This window comes from Megascapheus bottae, chromosome 17, assembly GCF_031878675.1.
Source record: "Megascapheus bottae isolate mThoBot1 chromosome 17, mThoBot2.hap1, whole genome shotgun sequence".
In the NCBI taxonomy this organism is placed as follows: domain Eukaryota; kingdom Metazoa; phylum Chordata; class Mammalia; order Rodentia; family Geomyidae; genus Megascapheus; species Megascapheus bottae.
In genome coordinates, this window is record NC_143525.1 from 21,349,252 (window position 1) to 21,370,708 (window position 21,457).

At 41.8% G+C, this 21,457-nt stretch overlaps 1 protein-coding gene across 1 annotated transcript; it reads left to right on the forward strand.

Moving 5' to 3' along the window:
• Window positions 1-7,127: 7,127 nt before the first annotated feature.
• On the forward strand, window positions 7,128-14,157 carry Kcnj2 (potassium inwardly rectifying channel subfamily J member 2). The gene is made up of 3 exons (XM_090350199.1): window positions 7,128-7,248; window positions 12,462-12,478; window positions 12,680-14,157. The coding sequence occupies exons 1-3, from the start codon at window positions 7,191-7,193 to the stop codon at window positions 14,039-14,041; spliced, it is 1,437 nt and encodes a 478-aa protein (XP_090206325.1). The 5' UTR covers window positions 7,128-7,190; the 3' UTR covers window positions 14,042-14,157.
• The last annotated feature ends 7,300 nt before the right edge of the window (window positions 14,158-21,457 follow it).

The following is a 21,457-nucleotide window of genomic DNA, read 5'->3' on the forward strand; positions in this document are numbered from 1 at the left end:
GCCATAGTACTGAGGTTTACTAGAGGCAAGCTCATACTAGTTCCTGCTATAGGAGTTTGTTTCCTTTTGAGAGGACACTCTCAATAGAATTTCCAAAGACTGTTATTTCCTCTTCTCCCTCCTTTCTTTCCTGTCCTCCTCTATCTTTCTCATTATTTCCTTATGCAAATATCCAGGCAAGGAAGAAGCATAAGGTAGCATACCTTGCAACATACGAGAGCAATGCTTGCCTCTTGCACAAACCTTAATATACTTGGCCTTATTGTTTTTATTTTTATTAATATTTCATAAGTATTATTAAATGATGATACTACTAAAGCTCCAGTAATAGGGCCTGGCTTTCCACAGCGCTTGTAATGAATATGCCTGTGTTTCTATCCAGACCCTCAGTCCTGAGCAACTGTCAACCAGGAATGAACTGAGGTTATAGTCCTTCATGCCTTTGACAGAACTAACCTACTGCAGATAACGCAGATCAAGAAATCATCATAATCACTGTGTCATAATCAGTAGGAACCTTGGTCTCTCCTAGCAGAGATATGCAATAGAGCAAAACTTAGATACATAAGGCCATACAGTATGACCCTAAATGAAAGGACCTCTTGGATATAGAAACAAAAGTCATATAATGAGGGATTTTTGTCCTTAATGTGCTATGTTATCTTTCATCTCTTTTGCTGTCCCTTGGTTATCTCATATTGTTATAGTATTTCACTTTGTTATCTGATATATTGGATAAATGCATATTTGGTTACTTGAAATTGGATAGGGAAGGGGGGAAAACAAGATGAGGGGTGAGGGTGGGGGGAGGGAAATGGGGACCAAGACATGAGAGAGGGTATCAATGTATGTGAAGTAATGCACCTTCTATCTGGTGAATATAATGTAACCCTTCTATTAATTACAATAAAATATATGAAAAAAGAAAATGTAATGTAAGGTTTATTCCAAGGAGGAGTATGGTATTTTGAGAGTATAACTGTCTCACCCACAGGAGATAAGTAAAGTCTCACAGAACATGCCAGAAGAGGTAATTTACCACAATAATAACCTGTCTGGCTCTAGAAGATAGAATTGATGTATTATTCTTGTTGGTTTTAATAGACGATAGAAAATAAAAACCAAGGTGATAGGAGAACAGAATAAACACAGAAATAGTCATCAAACAAATACTTGAGATTTTGTTGTGAATATACATATAAGATACATAAGCAGATGCGAACACTAAGTTTCATCTTACTCAGAGGACTTCTAGTTAGAGGATCTGCAAAGCTAGCATAATTGTCCACATTCATATCTGAAAGCTTTTTTATCCAGAAAGGAAACTGACCAAGGGAAAGTAACTTCAAACAAAAACATATTTCTGAACGTCATAGATCATAATTCCTCTTTTTTTTGCCAGTTCTAGGCCTGAACTCAGGGCCTGGGCACTGTTCCTGAGCTTCTTTTTCTCAAGGCTAGCACTCTACCAATTGAGCCACAGTGTCACTTCTGGACTAAGGAATCGAAACTAGGGCTTCATGTATGCTAGGCAAGCATTCTACCACTAAGTCACACTCCTAGTTTTCCTTTTGCTTTTTATACATTGCTAATGACAATGATCTCTAATAAATTAGATAGAGCATGTTGGCAGCCTGATGGATGTAAAACAGTATAACATCATTAAATACAGAGGAAATGGTTCCACAGTACCCTCAGGGGCCCAGTGTATTTCAGGCCTATGTGAAATAGCTTGTTGACATTCATGCTGAGTGTATTTATTTTGTCAGACTGTGCATTGCTGTGACGAAATGCCCAACACAAACAACTTAAGAGAGGAAAGATTTACTTTGTACCTTGTTTCAAAGGCATCAGTCCACATATCTTTAGTTCACCTGATTCTGGGTTCACAGTGAGACAGAGTCTATGGTAGACACTAATCAGAAAATAGAGGAAGAGGAAGGAAGCGAGTGGGGGCCAGATGTAACCTTCAAAGACACACCTGCAGTGACCCACTACCTCCAAATCAGTCCCACTTCTTAAGGTTTCCTCCATGTCCCCAAATGGTGCCACCCCCAGGGGATATTCAACACATCAACCTGTGGGAGATATACTATATTCAAAGCGTAACACTGAGTCATTATGCAAGTCCTATTGTACTGAAAATTAATATTTCTCTGATTCATTTTATATTCCATGGACATTTATGGAGAAGGACTTATTTAGCCAAGTCCAAGGGGGTGAAGATAAGAAATAAGGTAGATACATAGCATTGGATTTTGAAAGGCCCCTGATTGTGAGACAGACACAAACACATGACAATATTTTAGTAGCATGAAAGGAACAAAATATGCTAGTTAAATACATAGCAATCACTTTAAAAAGGTATGACTTCTGGGTGTCATTGGCTCATGCCTGTAACCCTAGCTACACAGGAGGCTGAGGACTGAGGACGGTCATTCAGAGGCAGCCCATCCAGAAAAGTCCCTGGGAGACTCTTATCTTTAGTTAACCACTCAAAAACTGCAAGTAGTGCTGTGGCTCAAGTGGTAGAGTGCTAGCCTTGAGCACAAGGAAACTCAGGGACGATACGTAGGCCCTGCGTCCAATCCCCACAACTGGCAAGAAAGAAAAAAAGGGGAAAAAAAAGCTATTATGCTATGATACAGGATGCTACATTCCTAGATGTGTCAGATATAAGTGACACTGAGACTTTGATCTGTTGCTTTAGTGCCTCTGTGTGAATAAAAGTGCTCAGAAAGAACATGCTATGTCTAGAAGCTATTTATAATTATGCACATAACTGCATGTGACTTGGGCATTACGAGTATTTCAGAATTGCAAGTGAATGAGGACATAGTTGTATCTTCGAATTTATTTTCAAAATGCCCAATAGCGTAGCTTCTGGCAATAATACATAGCGTATTAATCTTCTAGCATGGATTCATTGAAATGTTTTACTTATACAGTGTTTTTGTCTTCCCAAATAAAAATTTCAAACTCTATAGAACAGAAAATTTTCTTCTTGGACTCTCCTGTTTCCTGTATTACCTGGCGTATAGCTAGCAAAGTAGTTAGTTGGTAAATATGTTTATTGAATTTTATATGAATATTAAATATTATCAGAGTGGTAAGTGAAAATGCTCAAGTTTTGGAGCCAAAGATGTTCTGCAAAATGCAAAGCTGTGTCCCAATAGAGAAGGTTACACTTATTGTTTTAAAATATCATATTAGGTGGTTTGTTCTTTTGCTTGGTTTCTTTGTTGGACATGGGGCTTGAATTCAGGGCTTGGGTACTGAATTTTTCTTTTTCTCAAAGTTAGTGCTTGCTCTACTAAGTTGAGCCACAGCTCCACTTCTGTTTTTTTGGTGGTTAATTTTAGAGATAAGAGTCTCACCATCTTTCCAGCCTGGGTTGGCTTTGAACCATGGTAATCAGATTTCAGCCTCCTGAGTAGCTAAGATTATAGGTCTGAGCCATGAGCATCTGGTTATGGTTTGTTCTTCTAGTAGTAGACTGCAAACATATCCTCTCTATACTCAAGCTTCTCTGATGATATATGTATTATTTCTATCGATTATTATTCAAGAGATCAGTCAGTCCGTGAATGCAAATGCAGTCATTTGTCATTGCTGTGAGCATGAATTGAATATATGTTTACCTGCACATGTATGTACATAGTGAGTGGAAGTCTTAGAATATGTCTCATTATTGGTGATCTTTCTAGAAGTGGGAAAGAAAGCTTTGTTTTCCTAGTGGAACACCAGCTCTATGCATCACGTATCCAGATTGTGACTAATATTTGATGATAATATTATACGTGGTTGCCGTGGAGGGGATCAGTAGGAACATAACTGTCATTTCCTTGGAAAAATTTAATCCACAGATGGATCCCAACACCCAACAGTAATGGTGTCTGAAACTAATAGGGAATTTTTCTAAATAGACCTGACTCAGGCAAAAGAAAAAAAAGTCTGACTAGATAAATCGCAATTATGCATCACTCCCAAAAAAGCAAATTTACCCAAATCCTAATGCTTTGGCACATTAAGAAATCCTTGTAGGGGTAGAGTTAAAAATCATTTATTAATTAGGATGCATATATACATATATATAATTTAAAGTGAAACAATGTAGCTAGAAAATGCACACATACATTTAGAAAGGATTTTGGTTACAATATTTAATCCTTCATGTATTAATTTGCATCAACAATTAAGGTAAACAATGTTTCTCCAGACACTGAAAGCTATTTAGTAAAGTCAATACCTTTTCTGAGACTTTACATGTTATTTAGTGGGAGGAGGTGAAAAATAATGCTGATGGGTGAGTGCGAAAAAATGGGGTCCACTTAGTATGTGTCCCAGTGGCTCCATAAGCATAGCCATACGAAATCTTACCACTCTAGGCTCATTTCTCTAGTGATTCTCCTTCCATATGAACTTATCTTCATTTTATCTGCATTAGAATATTGAGCAATCTCAATCCAAGCTGCAGCAAAATGCTGTCCACTTCTGGGTGAGTGATTTTTTTTTTTCAACAGAACTTAATGCCTTCAAGAAAAAGAAAGATAAAAAAGAAAGAAAAGAAGGAGGTTAAGGAAGGAAGGAGGGGATGTAGGAAGGAAAGAGGTAAGGAAGGAAGGAAAAAAGAGAGAAAAAGGAAAAGAGGGAAAGAAAGGAAAGGAAATTGCATTACCTCTCTGAATTCAAATGATTTGAAAAAAATTCTTGACTATATTTACTTAGGCCCTCATTGAATAAAGAATACAGAAGAGAAAAATGCACAAAAGACAATTTCTCTTTTCCTCCCATTTAGCCTTAATATGTTTTAAAGGAATTGGTTTGATTTTCAACCTGTTATTTTTTAAATTTTATTTAGTGTTTATGTCTTCGGAACTCCAAGAGGAAGCTCATTGAACTGAAAACAGCAATCATCTCTTTTCCCATCCTTTGGCTGATACAGCCTTAATCTATGGATCTTTAGATTCCTTATTACCTATCACCTCCGTTCTTTACACATCTACTTGTTCAGATTTAATCGAAACTGCTGAGTACAAATGACACCTGACTGGCTTCATAAAGGTCCCATGGGGCCATTGTTCCCCAGGACAAAGCTTTCAAAAACATCTGAGGAGTTGCCTCATTACTCACTGGACTCCAGAATCCACAGAGAAGTGGGGCCCTGTGGCTGCCAACCCCCCCACCACCTACCACACACACACACACACACACACACACACACACGCAGCGCATATGAGACGTTCTCCACACCCGGGTGATTTAAATGTCTTGCTCAAGTGCTAGGGAAAGAGACACATTGGCGAAGGCAGGATTAACTATGGGTCTGAAGCAAGAAGAAGAAAAATCCAAGTGTATTTCACCAGCACCTCCTAGGGGCCGCGTGGAGATGTGAAACGCGTTTTCCCTCCCTGGACACAAAACCTACCAGGCTGTCTTTGCCCAGATGGAGAGCCAGTTTGTCCAACTCGCTTGGGGATCCAAGGAGACCTTTAGGCAGAAGAAATTGCACGTCGAACGCCTTTAATCGCTTGGGGGAAAGAAAATATTAAAGTACATATACATCCATATATATGTGTGTGTGTGTGTGTGTGTGTACCCCAAAAACACACTCAGGGATTGCAAACTCCGTGGAGAGAAAATGCACCATGTAAATACATCGTGTGCTCTCAGATGAAAACTTCCTATACTGATACTGAAAGTGCACGGAGACAAGCGTTGCACGCGTGCATTCACTTTACAAGACACAGGCACGCGGATTAATTGAGAAGAACTTGTATAACTCCCGAGTTGGTTTTCTTTTTTTTTTGAAGATCCCCCAGTGTCTGCCTGTCCGTCCGTCCGTCTGTCTGTCCGTCTGTCTGTCTGTCTCTCTCCCTTCCTCCCCCTCTCTCCTCTCTGTCAGTCTCTCTGTCTCTGGCTCTCTTTGCTCTCTCCCTCTCCCTCTCCTGGTTGCTGAGAGCAGAAGGAGAGTTGAGCTGGGAGGTGCTTGGTGCGAGGGCAGAGCCCGATGGTAGGAGTTGCTTGTTCCAGAGAATTCACTACTCTCTAATTGTTCTGATTTTAGATCAACCGAGCGTGCCAGGCGGTGGCGGTGGGGGTGGTGCTGGTGGATGGAAGAGGAGGAGGAGGAGGAGGAGGAGGAGGAGGAGGAGGAGGAGGAGGAGGAGGAGGAGGAGGAGGAAGAAGAAGAAGAAGAAGAAGAGGAGGAGGAATTGCTAAGGAAGGTCAAGGCGAGAGAAACGCAGCAGTCGATCCTCCAGAAAAGTCCAGGCGTTTGGTTAGGAATTCACCAACAGCCTGGAAAAAACGAATAGCCAAGCAGACAGGCAGTTGCTCCTTTTTTTTTTTCTTCGTCTAAGCCCTGCTGGATTCTCTGCCTGGGTTTAATTAGCTGCTGCTGCTGCACCACCGTGCGCACTGCAGATTCCGTGTGTGTGTGTGTGTGTGTGTGTGTGTGTGTGTGTGTGTGTGTGTGTGTGTGGCGGGGTTCGAAGGGAGAGGGGGCTCTGGGTGGGCGGAGGGGGGGAAGCGATGTGTAATCCTGTTGGAAGTGCAACCCTCCCACCCGCCCCCCAGACGCCCAGCCCTCCGCCTGGTCCTGGGCACCTCGCGCGCCCTTCCAGGAGCCAGCGGCAGCACCGGAGCGAGCCCGGGAAGTGTGTGGGGTTTGCAGAGGGCTAGGAGCCGAATGCCCAAGGGCTAGGCTGCAATTAGACAGCCACAGAAGCCCGGCCGCCAAGCTCCCCACCTGCTGCTCTCCCAGCTTGGCCCGGGGACTTCCTGCTCCCCAAACCCAGCCCCTGTGACTCCACGCACGGTGCTCCGGAGGGGTGGAGGGGGAGGAAGCGGCCGCAGGTTCCTGGGATTGGCAGCAGCATCCCCGCCCCCCTCCCTTCTTCCCCGCCTCGCTGTGGGAGGGGGGAAGGAGGGGAGGAGGAGGAGGAGAAGGAGGAGGGGGAGGAGGAGGGGGGAGGAGGAAAAGGGACTAGGCGAGCTGAGATTGGCTGGTTGCAACCAGGAGGCGGAGCTAAAAGGGCCGGTGTCGCACGGACCGCCTCAAAAGAGCCCAGGGTAGCGCAGAGCGCACTGGAGCCTTGGCCAGCGCGCAGCCATCCGAAGCCTGGGTCTTTTCTAGGGAGTTCTCCATTGCTTCGACTCACTCATTTATACAAACCACTGGATCTTACATGCTTCTGTATCCCTCTGCTTCTACTCCATGTCCCCATGCTACTGTGCCAGCAACAGGTAAGGGCGGTGGGGAGGCGGTTTCTTCCTTCATTTGGTGTCTCTGGCTGTGAGTCCTGGAGAATAAACTGGGGCCAAGGTCTCCTGCCCTAACCCTGCCCGGCTGCTCTCAAGATGCCCAGCTGTCATGCTTCTGTCGCGCCCCCCCTCCTTTACCCCCCCCCCACGCCCCTCCTCTCAAGCGTCCCAACTCATGCTTGGGTAGTGTGTGTGAGAGAGAGAGCCCTTGAACATCCTCAGAGCTAAAAATACTGAGACATGCTTGGAACAGTTGAGCAACAGACACAGATTTCTTGCAACGTCTGTTTGTGCTCATAACTTCCAATATACCAGCTGTAGCGAGATACCGGATTTGCAGCGCAAGGGCGAGTCTGAGTTTGATTTCTTCCTCTTAGGAGAAAAGATAGAAGAAAACAAAAAGACAAAAGGGGAAAAAAAAATGAGTAGGGGTGAGTAGGCAGGGTTGGAGGTATGATAGTAGCTCTGTTCTGAGATCCAAACCACCTCCTTTGCTCTCCTCCAAATCAAAATTTCTTCTGTATCCTGATGTCTATTTATGTCATTTTACTATTTCATTGTCATCTTTTGGGGGGTTGTTTCCAGGGTAAGCATCTTAAAGTTGCTTTGGCTAGAGGAAAGAGTCCCAGCTTGAGTTTGTGTTTTTGAGCCTGAAGACGGCAAAACTTTCCCATCATATGTCACTTGGCCCTAAGCACTTAATCGTGGTATCACTGCCTTTATTTGATTGCAATCTGGTTTCAGAGAAGCAAAGATCACTACGGTTTGAATCTGCAACAAAGATTGCATCAGAACATGAATTCATCATGACAGCTTAACAAAAATTAGAGATAGGGAATGGGTAGCTTAATGTCTGTGTGTGGGTAAAAATGTATCAGTAGCATAGTCATCGTGAGGAGAATTCTGGAGGTTTTAATACACTTGAGCTGTTGGGAAATAAGGTGTTATTGGAAAAAATGTTTTGGAGATGGCTTTTTAGTCGTGTTTTATCCGTACACTACTAATCAATAGGCTGTCAGATTTCCTTTCTAACCATTGTTGTATGTCTGCTATGTAATACTGTTACACTTGTTAGCGTCTTCCTGTTCTTTTCCGGGTCTTTTATTTATATTTGTCACGATCCACAACAATCCTGATGCTCTAGAGGAAAGAGATATGTTGCTTAGGGTATGATAGGAAGGGTGAAAGTTGAAGTCAAGGTCATTTGACTTTGATTTCCACCCCTTGCCTCATATTCTGATGGCACTTTATTTTCCATGGTTTTTTTTTCTATTCCTATGAAATAGATGCTTTATACCTCTGGGATTTTTTTTAACAGTTTGTCTACATGCTTCAGACTTTTCATTTGAAGATATTCTGGCTAGTGGTAGAGTACTTGTATGACTTTTAAGTATCCTAAACTATTAGCCACATCACCTAAGCATCTCTACCATTGCAGGACAGTTTCCATGTACATTACAGTTCACTAGTGGTTTGCTTTCAAAAAATCTGCAAGCGCTGGGCACCCACCAGAGGATACCTTCTTGGTGAACAGAGATATGGAAGACAGAGCTCCCATAGATAAAGGGGTGTTCTCCTTCTTCTTCCTCCTGTCCCCTCCTTCTTCTCTTGCTTTCTGTTTACTGAGCTACATAGAGGTTGCTCTGAGAGCCGTTGGGCTCACATAGCAACTTGTGCCCAGAGCTCACTTAGGCTGGTCTATATGGCGTCAGCTGGGGAATAACTGCTCTAAACACTCATTAGCCCAGCACATTTTCTTTTGCTATTGCTTATCCTTAGGCAGAAATTTTGTGCTTTGGCTATAATTATGAGACATGGTCATTCTCTTGTACCGCTCCTGATTACTTTTTAATTCTATTGCTTTAAAAAAAAAAGATTTTATTGGAACTATTTCCTACATACTGAAAGCCATTTAGTACCCCTCATTTATAGTGTCTCTTTGACCTTGTATCTCCCCCCTTTCTCTCTCTCTTTTGCTTTCTCTGTCCCCCCTCTCTCTCTCCTTTCATATCTACCTAAGATTGAAGCGCTGAACTATTTTTTCCATTGCTTATGCTTAATTTTGGCTCAGCCTATAAATAGTCTTAACATGAACAGCCCTACATGTAGCCTCTCAATTTCCCAGAAATACTTTCTACATCATTGGCAGTGGCCTGGGCAAAAATGATTCTTTGTGTCCATTGACTTTATAGACAGCTCTCTTAAATATCAAGGGTGAAAGTTGATTTTATACATTGTGCACCAAACCAACTATCAGGTCTCTGGAGCTATCACCATCAATTCATTTAGTGTGCTAATTTTTCCATAGTTCATTGTTTCTCAGAACATTATTTTGAATAAAGTATGAAATCTTTATTTATTTTTAAATTAAATAAAGCTTTTCACAGATGCCATGAATTGGTGATCTCCAATGAGAGGAGTAAGCATGGAAATTTTCGACCTACCGAAAGCTAATGGGGAATGTGAGAAAGTCTACAGTAAAAGCAATTTTTGTAGTTGATTATTAAGACTGTTATCCTACCAAAATTTGGCAGGTACCATACTTCTCTGATGTAATTACCTCCATAAAGTCCATATATATATATATATATATATGTTATACACACACATATATATGTTTATATGTGTATATATAATGTGCACACATACATATACACATATAATGGGGTATCTATTTGAAGTTACAAATGCTTCCATTTTGCCTAAAACAATGATAACAACAAAACCACTTGTTTTCCCTTTTCAGAAAGAAATGTCAAATTCTCTTAATGGTGCTCCACTTAGGAAACAAATGCTACCATTAGCAGTGGAAATGAGAGGATAACAGAGTTCTTCCATACAGGCTTTTTCTTTTTTTTTTCAAGGCTCTAAATGGAGAATGCTATTCATAGGAAGCTAGTATGGTGTGATTTGTGGAATTCAAACAATCTCATCCTGAGATCAAGATCTTTGGAGGAGGCCTATTTCAGCCTTTCGATTTCAAATGGCTGTTAGGCTCTCATCTAAACACAGTGTAAAAGTAAGCCGACATAAATTGGAGGTGATCTACTACTACTCATCTTCCCCTCATAGTTACTCAGACCAAGGGACTGATTGCTTGGAATCATGTAAATGGAATTTCTTGGTGTCAGCGTATAGTCAGATAGTCTGAAGTCAATTTGCATTCCAAACTTCAAACTCTTTGTAAATGAAGATTCCTTTGTCCTTGCTTTATTGCAAAAGTACACTTGCACTGTGTGTCCCATTGTACTCTTCTCTGTCTTGGTGTAAAAATGCCTGGCAATTTCATGTGAGCCAATAATCACTGTTAAAAAGAAAAGAAAAAAAAAGAAATCTTTCTTTCCATATTTAAGATCTACAAGCCTCTGGTCTGTGGTTCTTCTTCCCTTACTGCCCCCCTTCCCCTGGATAAATCCTTTGGTCCAAGTGCAAGCTTCATAAGGAAGCAGACACAACACTGAAGCAGGTGGAAGGTAGGGAAGGCACAGTACCTTCTTTTTAGCAAGTAATTCAAAGGCACTTTCAGATCGGGGCATCATTTAGGTGTCAAAAGCTGCCAAAATGTAACACACATTGCAATTTTCACAGATGACTAATCTTAAGAAAAATGTGTTGGGGCACATTCTTGCATAATCACTTGGATAGAGAAGGAGAAGTCAAAAGACTGTAACAAGGCGTTTTCAAAGACAATGCACCTTGCCTCTTTACAAAAGGATGCACAAAACTGGGATAAATGCTTTGCTTCGCTTGTTTTCAGCAGGCTTGGCTGAAATATGGTCCTGGTGACAGCTTAATCTTTAGTGTGGTTTTGGAAAGGAGGGGAAGAAAGGGGGTGTCTTTCTCATCAGAGGGATTTCTTATGTTTCCTACATCTGGCTCCTTGTCTCCCTTCAATTCAGGACATGCAATGCGGTTGTTGCAAAAAAAGTTGCGAATCACCTTGTAGTTTTGTGCTAGGTTGTTAGGTTGTATTGCTTTTGTGGATACACACTTGCTAAAGAAAACACCTTTGGCTTTCTCTTAGGCTCTTGTTAGTCCAAAATAATGCATCTTTATTAGAGCCAAGATGGAAAGTTCATACACACAGATAGTTCTTAACCTAGGGGAGAATGAGGCAATTGGAAAAAGAAAATGAAAACTGCCATTTGTTCTTGTTAAGTAAAGGTGAATGCGTTCCCCATAGGAACCTACAGCAAACAACAGTCCTGGAAGTGAAAGGAAGCAGCCTGGCATTTATGAGCTGCTTAGATTACAAAGTTGTCTCTGTCTGAAAAAAACCGAGCATTGGACCTACACGAAATGAGTTCCTGCCTTATCTCAATCCGCTAAAGACCTGGTCCTTTGGCACCGAGGGTGCTTACTTCCTAGCCTGTCATTACACATGGCAAACCCCTCTCTGGAGAATTTCAACAACTCTTATTGCTAAGCAACAGAATTGCTCTGTATCCCCCAGAGCAAATCTGTGTCTTCAAGTCAGAATCACTCTCCCCAACTGAGATGCTGTCAGGCATGTCTGAGCAGTGGCTACTGCAAGTGTGTGGTGTGGCACCCACCAATTCAGACATTTGCCAGATGATTTCCAAAGACTGCTCTTTTGTGACAACCACACACAATGGTCTGGGCCTCTCGAGCCTTGTTCTGGAGGGCTTGAAATGGTTCTCCCACCGTGCATTGCGATGCAATGAATACCAAGGCTGCACTGTCATGAAATGTTCCTTAGGCATGTCTTAGTTCTGAAAAAGCTGGTGACAAGCCTTGGGACCCGAAAGGCTTTCTTCTCTTTAAAGACTTGACATCCCCATACGTAGGAGAGGAAAAAAAAAAAAAGAAAAGAAAGCAAAAAGAAAGGAAGAGAGCAAGAGCTGCTAGGTCAGCCTTGAAATGCAATGTTCTAGAGAGGTGGCCCGAAGGTAAGAGAGGGATGTGAAGCGAAATTTGGGTGGAAAGATGGTTCGGAATAACTCATCTCTGTCCCGCAGTTTAACGCTCTGAAGTAAAGTAACTAGCGAGGAAGAAAGGAAGCAGTTTTAGGGAACAGAGAGTTCTGACATTCAATGCAGAGTGTGTTGGGATGTGATGCTGAGCTTTTGGCTGGGGGTGGGGGTGGGGGATGCTGAGGTGGGTGGGGGAGGGATGTCGCCTAACTCTTCCAAGAAACCGACTTGTGTTAGTGATCGCTCTGTCTTGTCTCGCAGGACAAGCCCTGTGGATGGTCCTCTGAGTTGCGGAGGTAACCGCATGTCCTCGGCGAGACCTTGGTAGAAGCGCCAGCACACACACCCCGCCCATCCACCCACCCACCTACCCACCTCGGAGACACTCCTGCCTCCTCCTTTTATTATTATTATTATTATTAATTATCATCATCATCATTCTTTGTTTCCGGCGTGCGTGTGTCCTCACTGAACATTCAAAACTGTTTCTCCAAAGGGTCTTGCAAAAACTCAGACTGTTCCCCAAAGCAGAAGCGCTGGCGTCCACAGCCGAGGCCATGGGCAGCGCGCGCGCCAACCGCTACAGCATGGTGTCCTCGGAAGAGGACGGCCTGAAGCTGGCCACCCTGGCGGTGGCCAACGGCTACGGGAACGGCAAGAGCAAAGTGCACACGCGCCAGCAGTGCCGGAGCCGCTTCGTGAAGAAGGACGGCCACTGCAACGTGCAGTTCATCAACGTGGGCGAGAAGGGGCAGCGGTACCTGGCCGACATCTTCACCACGTGCGTGGACATCCGCTGGCGCTGGATGCTGGTGATCTTCTGCCTGGCGTTCGTCCTCTCGTGGCTCTTCTTCGGCTGTGTGTTCTGGCTGATCGCCCTGCTCCACGGGGACCTGGATGCGTCCAGGGAGAGCAAGGCGTGCGTATCCGAGGTCAACAGCTTCACGGCGGCCTTCCTCTTCTCCATCGAGACGCAGACCACCATCGGCTACGGCTTCCGGTGCGTCACCGACGAATGCCCCATCGCCGTCTTCATGGTGGTCTTCCAGTCCATCGTGGGCTGCATCGTGGACGCTTTCATCATCGGGGCCGTCATGGCGAAGATGGCCAAACCCAAGAAGCGCAACGAGACCCTAGTGTTCAGCCACCACGCCGTGATCGCCATGCGCGACGGTAAGCTGTGCCTCATGTGGCGCGTGGGCAACCTCCGCAAGAGCCACTTGGTGGAGGCGCACGTCCGCGCGCAGCTCCTCAAGTCCCGCGTCACCTCCGAGGGCGAGTACATCCCCCTGGACCAGATCGACATCAACGTGGGCTTCGACAGCGGCATCGACCGCATCTTCCTCGTGTCCCCCATCACCATCGTCCACGAGATCGACGAGGACAGCCCCCTGTACGACCTGAGCAAGCAGGACGTGGACAACGCCGACTTCGAGATCGTGGTCATCCTGGAAGGGATGGTGGAAGCCACGGCCATGACCACGCAGTGCCGGAGTTCCTACCTGGCCAACGAGATCCTCTGGGGACACCGGTACGAGCCGGTGCTCTTCGAGGAGAAGCACTACTACAAGGTGGACTACTCCCGCTTCCACAAGACCTACGAGGTGCCCAACACGCCGCTCTGCAGCGCCCGGGACTTAGCCGAGAAGAAATACATCCTCTCCAACGCCAATTCCTTCTGCTATGAGAACGAGGTGGCCCTCACCAGCAAAGAGGAAGACGACAGTGACAACGGGGCGCCCGAGAGCACCAGCACAGAATCTCCCCCGGACCTGGACCTGCATAACCAGGCCAGTGTCCCCTTAGAGCCCAGGCCCTTAAGGCGAGAATCAGAGATATGACTGGCCCGGGGTTCCTACTGTGGGAGAAATCTTCTTTCACCACTTGCGAGTCTGTGGGTCCCAGGGCCTGGAACAGGGGACAGAGACCACAGGTACTGAGTGGTTCAGAGGTGGGATGAAGGCTCGCCCAGGGCTTTCCAGGAAAACAAAAACAAAGACTGGTGGTCCTCGTAAGGATGGCTGGGAAGCACTCACTTAGGCCTCCATGTGACCCAAAGAAGGCACATATACGTGTTGTAGAATAAGTTATGGGGTTGTGTTTTGTTGTTGTGTTTGATGATGGTGTTGTTTTTCCAATGTGTTGTTTTTTGTTGTTTTGTTTTGTTTTTGACAAAACTTGAATCCACAGACAAGCCTTGCTTGGATATTCAACTTATCCAGAAACGCTTCTCTTTAGGGGAACAAGAATGTTTTTGAAAATGGCATCACAAAGGCAGCACACTCTGCCTTAATTTTTTGAAAAGCTGCTAACTACATGAACACAAACTGTATTTTTGTTGCGGTGTAGTTTTTTTTTTCTTTTATGTAATTTAAAAGTCAGTGTTGAAACTTGGTTTGAAAGCTCACGATGTGATTCAAAGTGGCAAGTATTTGGCTATTAACTGCCAAAATGAGCGCCTGATTTTCTGAGGCCAGGCCAGTAATTTGTGCTAGGATTGAGCTCTCTCTCTCTCTCTCTCTCTCTCTCTCTCTCTCTCTCTCTCTCTCTCTCTCTCTCTCTCTCTCTCTGTCTCTGTCTCTGTCTCTCTCTCTCTCTCTGTCTCTCTCTCTCTCTCTCTCTCTCTCTCTCTCTCTCTCTCTCTCTCTCTCTCTCATCTCTGACTGTGTCTCTGTCCCCATCTGTCTCTGTCTCTGTCTGTCTCTCCCCCCATCCTCTATCTTTTTCCCTTTCTCTGATTGGTTACATTGGTTACATAAGGGCATTACATAACACTAGCCAAATGGTAGCCTCTGGGTTTTATTTTTATGGTTTATTTTTTCTTCTCCATAATGTTAATGGATTATCTCAAAATTTAAGTAAGACTACCTAAAATAAATACCAAAGATAATGCACAGTTTTTTGCACAGTGGAGCTTATGCTAAAAGAAAAGGGAAGAAAAAAGTAAAAGAAATAAAGCCCCAAGGGTTGCCTTGAAATCAAGAAACGATAACTTTGAACCTCAGTAAGACCTTGAAGAGCCTGTTTATTTTGCACCTTTTCTTAAAGAAAAGTAAAAAGAAACAAGCAAAAAATAGCCAGAAAACCTTCTCTCCCACTGAAAAAGAAAGAAAGAAAGGAAGTGAAGCAGCAAACGCACAGAGTCAAATAAGTAGTTTTTAAAATTTATTCTTTCCTGTACTCTGCTTATTTGAAGAGGAGGAAGAAGGGGCTATACCCCTCCCCCTCACAGTCACACACAACACACCCACACGCACGTGCGTGTGCGCGCACACACACACACACACACACACACACACACACACACACAAATAGCAACATCTTTTCTTTTCTGATAAGGAGTGCAGGTCCCATTTCATGCATTAAAGAATAACGATGTGCCTCTTGAATTTTCTAGGCTCTCTCTCTTTCTCTCTTTTTTCCACATTCCAACATTGGTTCCATAAGATAGATTGTTTGTTTGTTTGTTTGCATCCTGGTACCCTCTAAATAAATGCATCTGGCATAGAAGAGAAATAGATTGAGTACTTCGTAGGTAATTTCTTTGCCTTGACTCTTGGGACCTTCTCCAGCTTAATCTCATCCTAGAAAATATAGTCATGCTTGGCCTCCACTTTCCTTTCTTTTTTCTTCTTTTGCTCATCTGTCTGGAGTGAATCCTGTTGTGTCACAGAGAGCTGTAACATGCCAAAGACAGGGAGGTTCAAGACATACAGTTTGCTTCAACACTTTTGCTTAAGTATTCAGGAGGGAGATAACCAGTGCCTTTTGGATGGCAAAGATAGGCATGAGAATTATCTCAGTATTTCAGGATCAAAAAAGAGCCATAAAGATAGAACACAATCACAGAGTGAAGGAGGTAAACATCCGGAAATCTTATGTCCTTTTCCCCTTCCAAGTTCGCATCTTGCCTCCCTCGTGATGAATGCGAGGTGATGATGGTCACCTCCTGTGGAACTCTAGGGAGTTACTGAGCACACTTACTTCATTGTCTCCCCAATCTGCTTGGCTACCATCCTCCTTAGAAGCACTAGTCCCCCCCTGATTATTGTTGTGTTCTTTGTTTTTAAGTCCCCCCATCCCCGCATTCTGTGGTGAATTCTAGCATTGTCGACATTTCCTTCGTAATTGGAGTCACAAACTAATCAACTCTCTCATGGTATTATATATCCTGGTATGCCATTAAAAAGCAGCTTGTTCTAGAATCATGTACTGGTTTTTGTTTCGTTTCTACGTATTGTATGGGATGGCCTTTGGTTCTTAAACAGCCATATCTGGATTCAGTGCCTACAAAAGGAAAACTAGAGGACCGTTTTGTTGTTGTTGTTGTTGTTTATTTGTTTTCTTTTCTTTTCTTTTTCTGCTGTGCAGCAGCTTTCTAAGTTGATGTCTGAAACTGTGGGGTTACATTCATTGGAACCAAGAAGAAAGAGATTTTTTCAAGCAAGTTGGTGTCTTTTTATTTTTATTTTTTTCTTTTTCCTTTAAATCCATATGGGAAAGGCAGTTTGGGGAAGTTGTTTAGAATTGGAGGGATCTGGAGCAAGAAGTTACGGTGGGTGGGCTCCAGCTGCTGCTATTATCCTGATGTTTTTGTAGAGGGAAATAATCAAACCAAAGAGTATTCAGTGATATCATAAATTAAATGAAGATATGGTGAAGAATGTGGTGACTACCATGGGAACCCGTACACACAATGCTACCACTTAAAGAGACTTGAGATATTGGAAAGGGAGTGGATGCAGAATCAAGAAAAGACAGTGGGAAATCTTGCAACTTATTTCTGAAAAAAAAAAAAGAGAAAAAAAAATATAAAATTTCTGGTGCACAGGTTTGTTTGTTTTTTTTTTTTCAAGAAAAATTTTGCAGAAGCTATGTTTTTAAAGTGTACATTTTATAAAGTTTATCCGATATTTTCATATTTAAAGCCAAATGTAAATAGGAGTGTGTAAAGGAAAAAAAGATAATGCCACAGAAAGTATGAGTTCCATGCAGCAATTTCTGGGAGCTAGTTTCTATATGCTACCGGTTAGCATGGTTTTAGCTAATATTTACCGATCTTGTAAGATTTGTATTGCTATGTTCCTCTGTTATTTATTTCAGCATGGACTGTTCAGTTGAAAGCTTCTTTTTATAGTTATTAGCTTTGTAATAGTTATAAGCTTTAAATGGCTATTATTTTTTCTTGTCAAGAGCCAAGACACAGGTAATGCACACTATTTATAGCATTTTACCTTCAATATATTTGTCCTTATTGACTGGGTCTGTCTAACTAGTGCACACTGGTCTCTACAAGACAGAGGAAACTCACCATGAATATCTGGGGTTGATTCTCAGATGCACGTTGCTTCTCTCTTGTAAGCAGATCCTGATTGAATTTCTTTATGGTGTTCCCTTTTAAAGAATGTTTGCCCCTACCTGGAAGGGCGCTATTCTATCTATATATTTTTTTGGGTGGGGGAGGGAGGGACGTGTAGATTCTTGGTTATTCTATTTTTAAATAAGAGGTAGACAAAGTGAATTCTATTTTGATTACTGAGAAAGGAATAGTTTTCTATCCCTCTAAGAGTATACTTGAACCAGACATGCTAAGGATGTCACTACAGCACTGTAGCCATTTAAAAATTCCTAAAGGAAGTGTGTTGGGCTTTTTTTTTGTTTTAGTACATGCATTATTCCTTCCCTTTGCTTCTTTTCTTCCCAGTAGCCCCCCACACCCCCAACTCTTGATGTGTATGCGATAAATTCTGTCCTAAAAATCATGTTCCCTGGAAAATAATAAATGTCAACCTTTGTTTTATAATAAGTCACTCCATATGGGGAAAAGATTTACCCTGAGAAGTAGAGTGAGTTTGTTTTCACTCTGTGTTTAATAAAGTTAACAATCAACACACTAGATTTAAATGAATAATGTAAAGTTTCAGCTCTGAGCTCTGATGAGCTGATCAGTTCTGGCCTTTGACAATCATGATAGTAATTAATTTTCCCATTTGCCATCTTTCTTTGTGTTTTTTTTTTGTATCTAAAGTCTTCCTAATGTACTGCACAAACCATGGATTGTACATATTTTTATATATTATGTCTTATTTTATTATTTCTAAATAAAAATTGAAAACAAATTTGTGCCAAGTCTTATCAAGTCTCCTGTATAATTACTGTGGAAATGCTGAGATAGAAAGCAAATGTTCCCAAACAATAGAACATAAATCCTGGTTCTCTGGATGAATAGGACCATAGAAATTTCCTGAACACACAGGTGTGGTGGAGTTACAGATTAGTTTAATCCAAGTTAGAGGAAGTTCAGCTCATATTTTGTTTTGGGACAGAATGGCTTTGTAGAGAGAGGATAGAAAAAAATACACCAAAAAACACACCACTCAACAACAAAACAACAAGCCAACAAAATGAGCAAAAAAAGAATAGTACAAGGTTTAGATTTTGATTCCATAGTGATAGTAGTTATACTAGATTGTCCTTCAATGGTGTGTAAATTCTACCTTGTGTATCTCCTCCTCCACACCAAAAGTTACATTTGGATATTCTTTATCTCTTATTGGGGAAATTGGGTATAATATGACCTAGAAAGTAAATAATTTTGACTTTGAAGGCCAGTGGGTCTTTGTTCTCTGGTAAGACTAACTCTTGTAGTCCAAAAGCATTCACAGACACATACAAACAAATGGCTCACCATATTAAAAAAAAAAAAGCCTTTAATTACAATAATGATGGAAAATGGGCCAGATCTGGCTTGTAGCCTATCACCTGCGTTCTTATCATAGCTGAAGAAACTGACAGTAGATTTTTAAAGCCATCTCAAGCAAACCAAAGTGGATCTGAATTCAGGTTTAATTGGTCTCTAAACTGAGTATCCTCCAGGAAGGTATACAGTATTGCAAGGTACAGATTTTTGCCTTATAATCTTAATAAAAATGCCACTTCTTCTAGCAAATAAAATGTTTGCCAGAGTGAAAAAGACCAGAGAAGTTTGCACAAAGAAAGAGGAGGTGTTTTTGTTGTTGTTGTTTTCCTTAATGTCATTTGTGTTTTACAAATACTCAAAAAACTCTTTTAAAACGATGGCTATAAATTCTCTCGCAAACACTCAGTATACTAATTTCATCTTCGCAGAAACCCCATGGTTCTACTTTTATGTCCAAAAAGAAATGATGAAGAAAAGTCCCAGAGGAGCACTTTGTCCAAATATTCACAGGTATTCAAGTTGAGGTTGAAGCTTGGGATCCACTACCCTGGGTTATCTGATCTGTGTTACCTTGTATTCCATCTGGTGTCATGCTGGGTAAATCACCACTATTTAATCTAAGCTGGTTCTGCCTCCATTTTGTCCTCAGAGATGGAAATTTATTTTTTTCCCCCTCTACGGGGCGTAGGGACAAAGGCAAGATTCCTAACTAGCTTCTTCTTGCTCCTCAATTCCTTCTTTTATTAGCTTAAGAGGAGGAAGATCTCACAGGGATAGAGTAATAACACATCAGAGAATTGATTGTAGGATTTGGGTAAATTTCAAACTTCAGATTAATTTTGATTTATTAGGAATTGCATAGACCTGTCTCCAGGCAAAACCACAAGGTTGTGCCACTAACCAAACTGTAGGTTTGGTTCCTACACTTCTGCTTTCCCCAGTCTGTGGACAGCCAGAGTGGGTATCAAGATCTGTGGTTGTTCAGAGTAGGAAAGGGAGTGATAGCAATACCATTCTTATTAATTCATTAACTTATTCATTCATTTATTTAACTATAGGTACAAATTTTCTTAATCTGCATATGCATAAAGGAACAACAGGAGCTGCAGCCACTTTAAGAATCCAGTTCATTGACTTAACATTCTCAGACCTCAGTTTTTTTCTTCTTCCCAAGAGTTCAGACAGTCACCCAGTGATCTAAGGATTCCAGTCACTCCATGGTGTTTGCTATAATAACTTTTTATATTATAATCACAGACTAATCTGTACCAGGTACAGGTGCAATTAAACTACCAAGCAGTTTGCTTTGAGGGAGGGGGTCTAACTGGACTGAGGGGTTTTCCAGAGTGTGAGATGTTTAAGGATAAAACCAGGAAAGTTGTGGGCAGACTAGGAGAAGCCATTCATCTTGTTGAAGTGGGGAGTGGGTATGTGAAAGGAAGAAGGTCCAGCACTTCAAGCCAGCCTCAGAACATTAAGGATTACTAAATACTGAGGGCATTAATGGTGAATAATTACATATAAGTGGTTCTCTGTAAATAACTGAAATATGTTGCCCTGTGGGCAATTCATTGTTTTGGAGGAATGATTTTCTAAAACTCTAATTCTCTGCCTGATTTTAAAGAGGATACATATTTATTTAATATTTCCTTGGGTGACTGGTTTCTTATTTATCATGAAACCATCACCTGAAGTATTATTCACCACTGTAAGTGTCTTAGCACCATTTAAGTTTATACGTCTGCTCTACTGTATCAAGAAATAAAGTTTATACTCTATGCTACAGAAGATCACATATCCTATATAATATCACTTCATATATGCCATATCATTTATCATGGTATCACAGAGCCCATGATAGAGACTTCCAGGCAAGAAAATCAAATAATCATATTTGATTAATAGCAGAACATTGGGTAAGCCAGAAGGGCCAAATGAGAGACAATTGACATGCTTCTAACATGAGGGTTTTTTTTTTGTGGGGGGGATTCCACTAATTTTCAGAGATCCTTTATAATTTAGATTTGAGAATCTCTTCTGAGATCTGGAAGCTGTTCAGAGATCTGATGTACAGAAAAATTTTTTTCAACTCAACCAAAAAGTTTATTCACAGATTCTGTAAGATTAAGTTCTCAGAGTTTTCTATCCGGGCTTTTCTTGTTTTTTTCCTCTTAAAAGATCATGATTGGGAAAAAAAAGGATAGTATGACTGTATTTTCTGAGAAAGAAGTGTGTGTGTGTATATATGTATAATGTTATATGAAATATATATGACTACATATAAATATATATATGAGTGATAACAATTATTGAGAACTTGAGAACTATTAAGCAATATGCAGACAAAACTGTTGCTCCCCATTGACAGAAAAGTTCACTTGGAAGATTAAATATTTCTAAGCTGTCATTATGTACTCAAATATTTATGTAATACCTCAGAAGGAATTGTTATTACTGCTGAAGAAAAAGTCACTGAGAACTTCAATTGAGTGACAAGGACGGCTAGTTAAAGATAACAAGTATCTTTTTGCACATAACAACCAATGTGTGGCTCTAA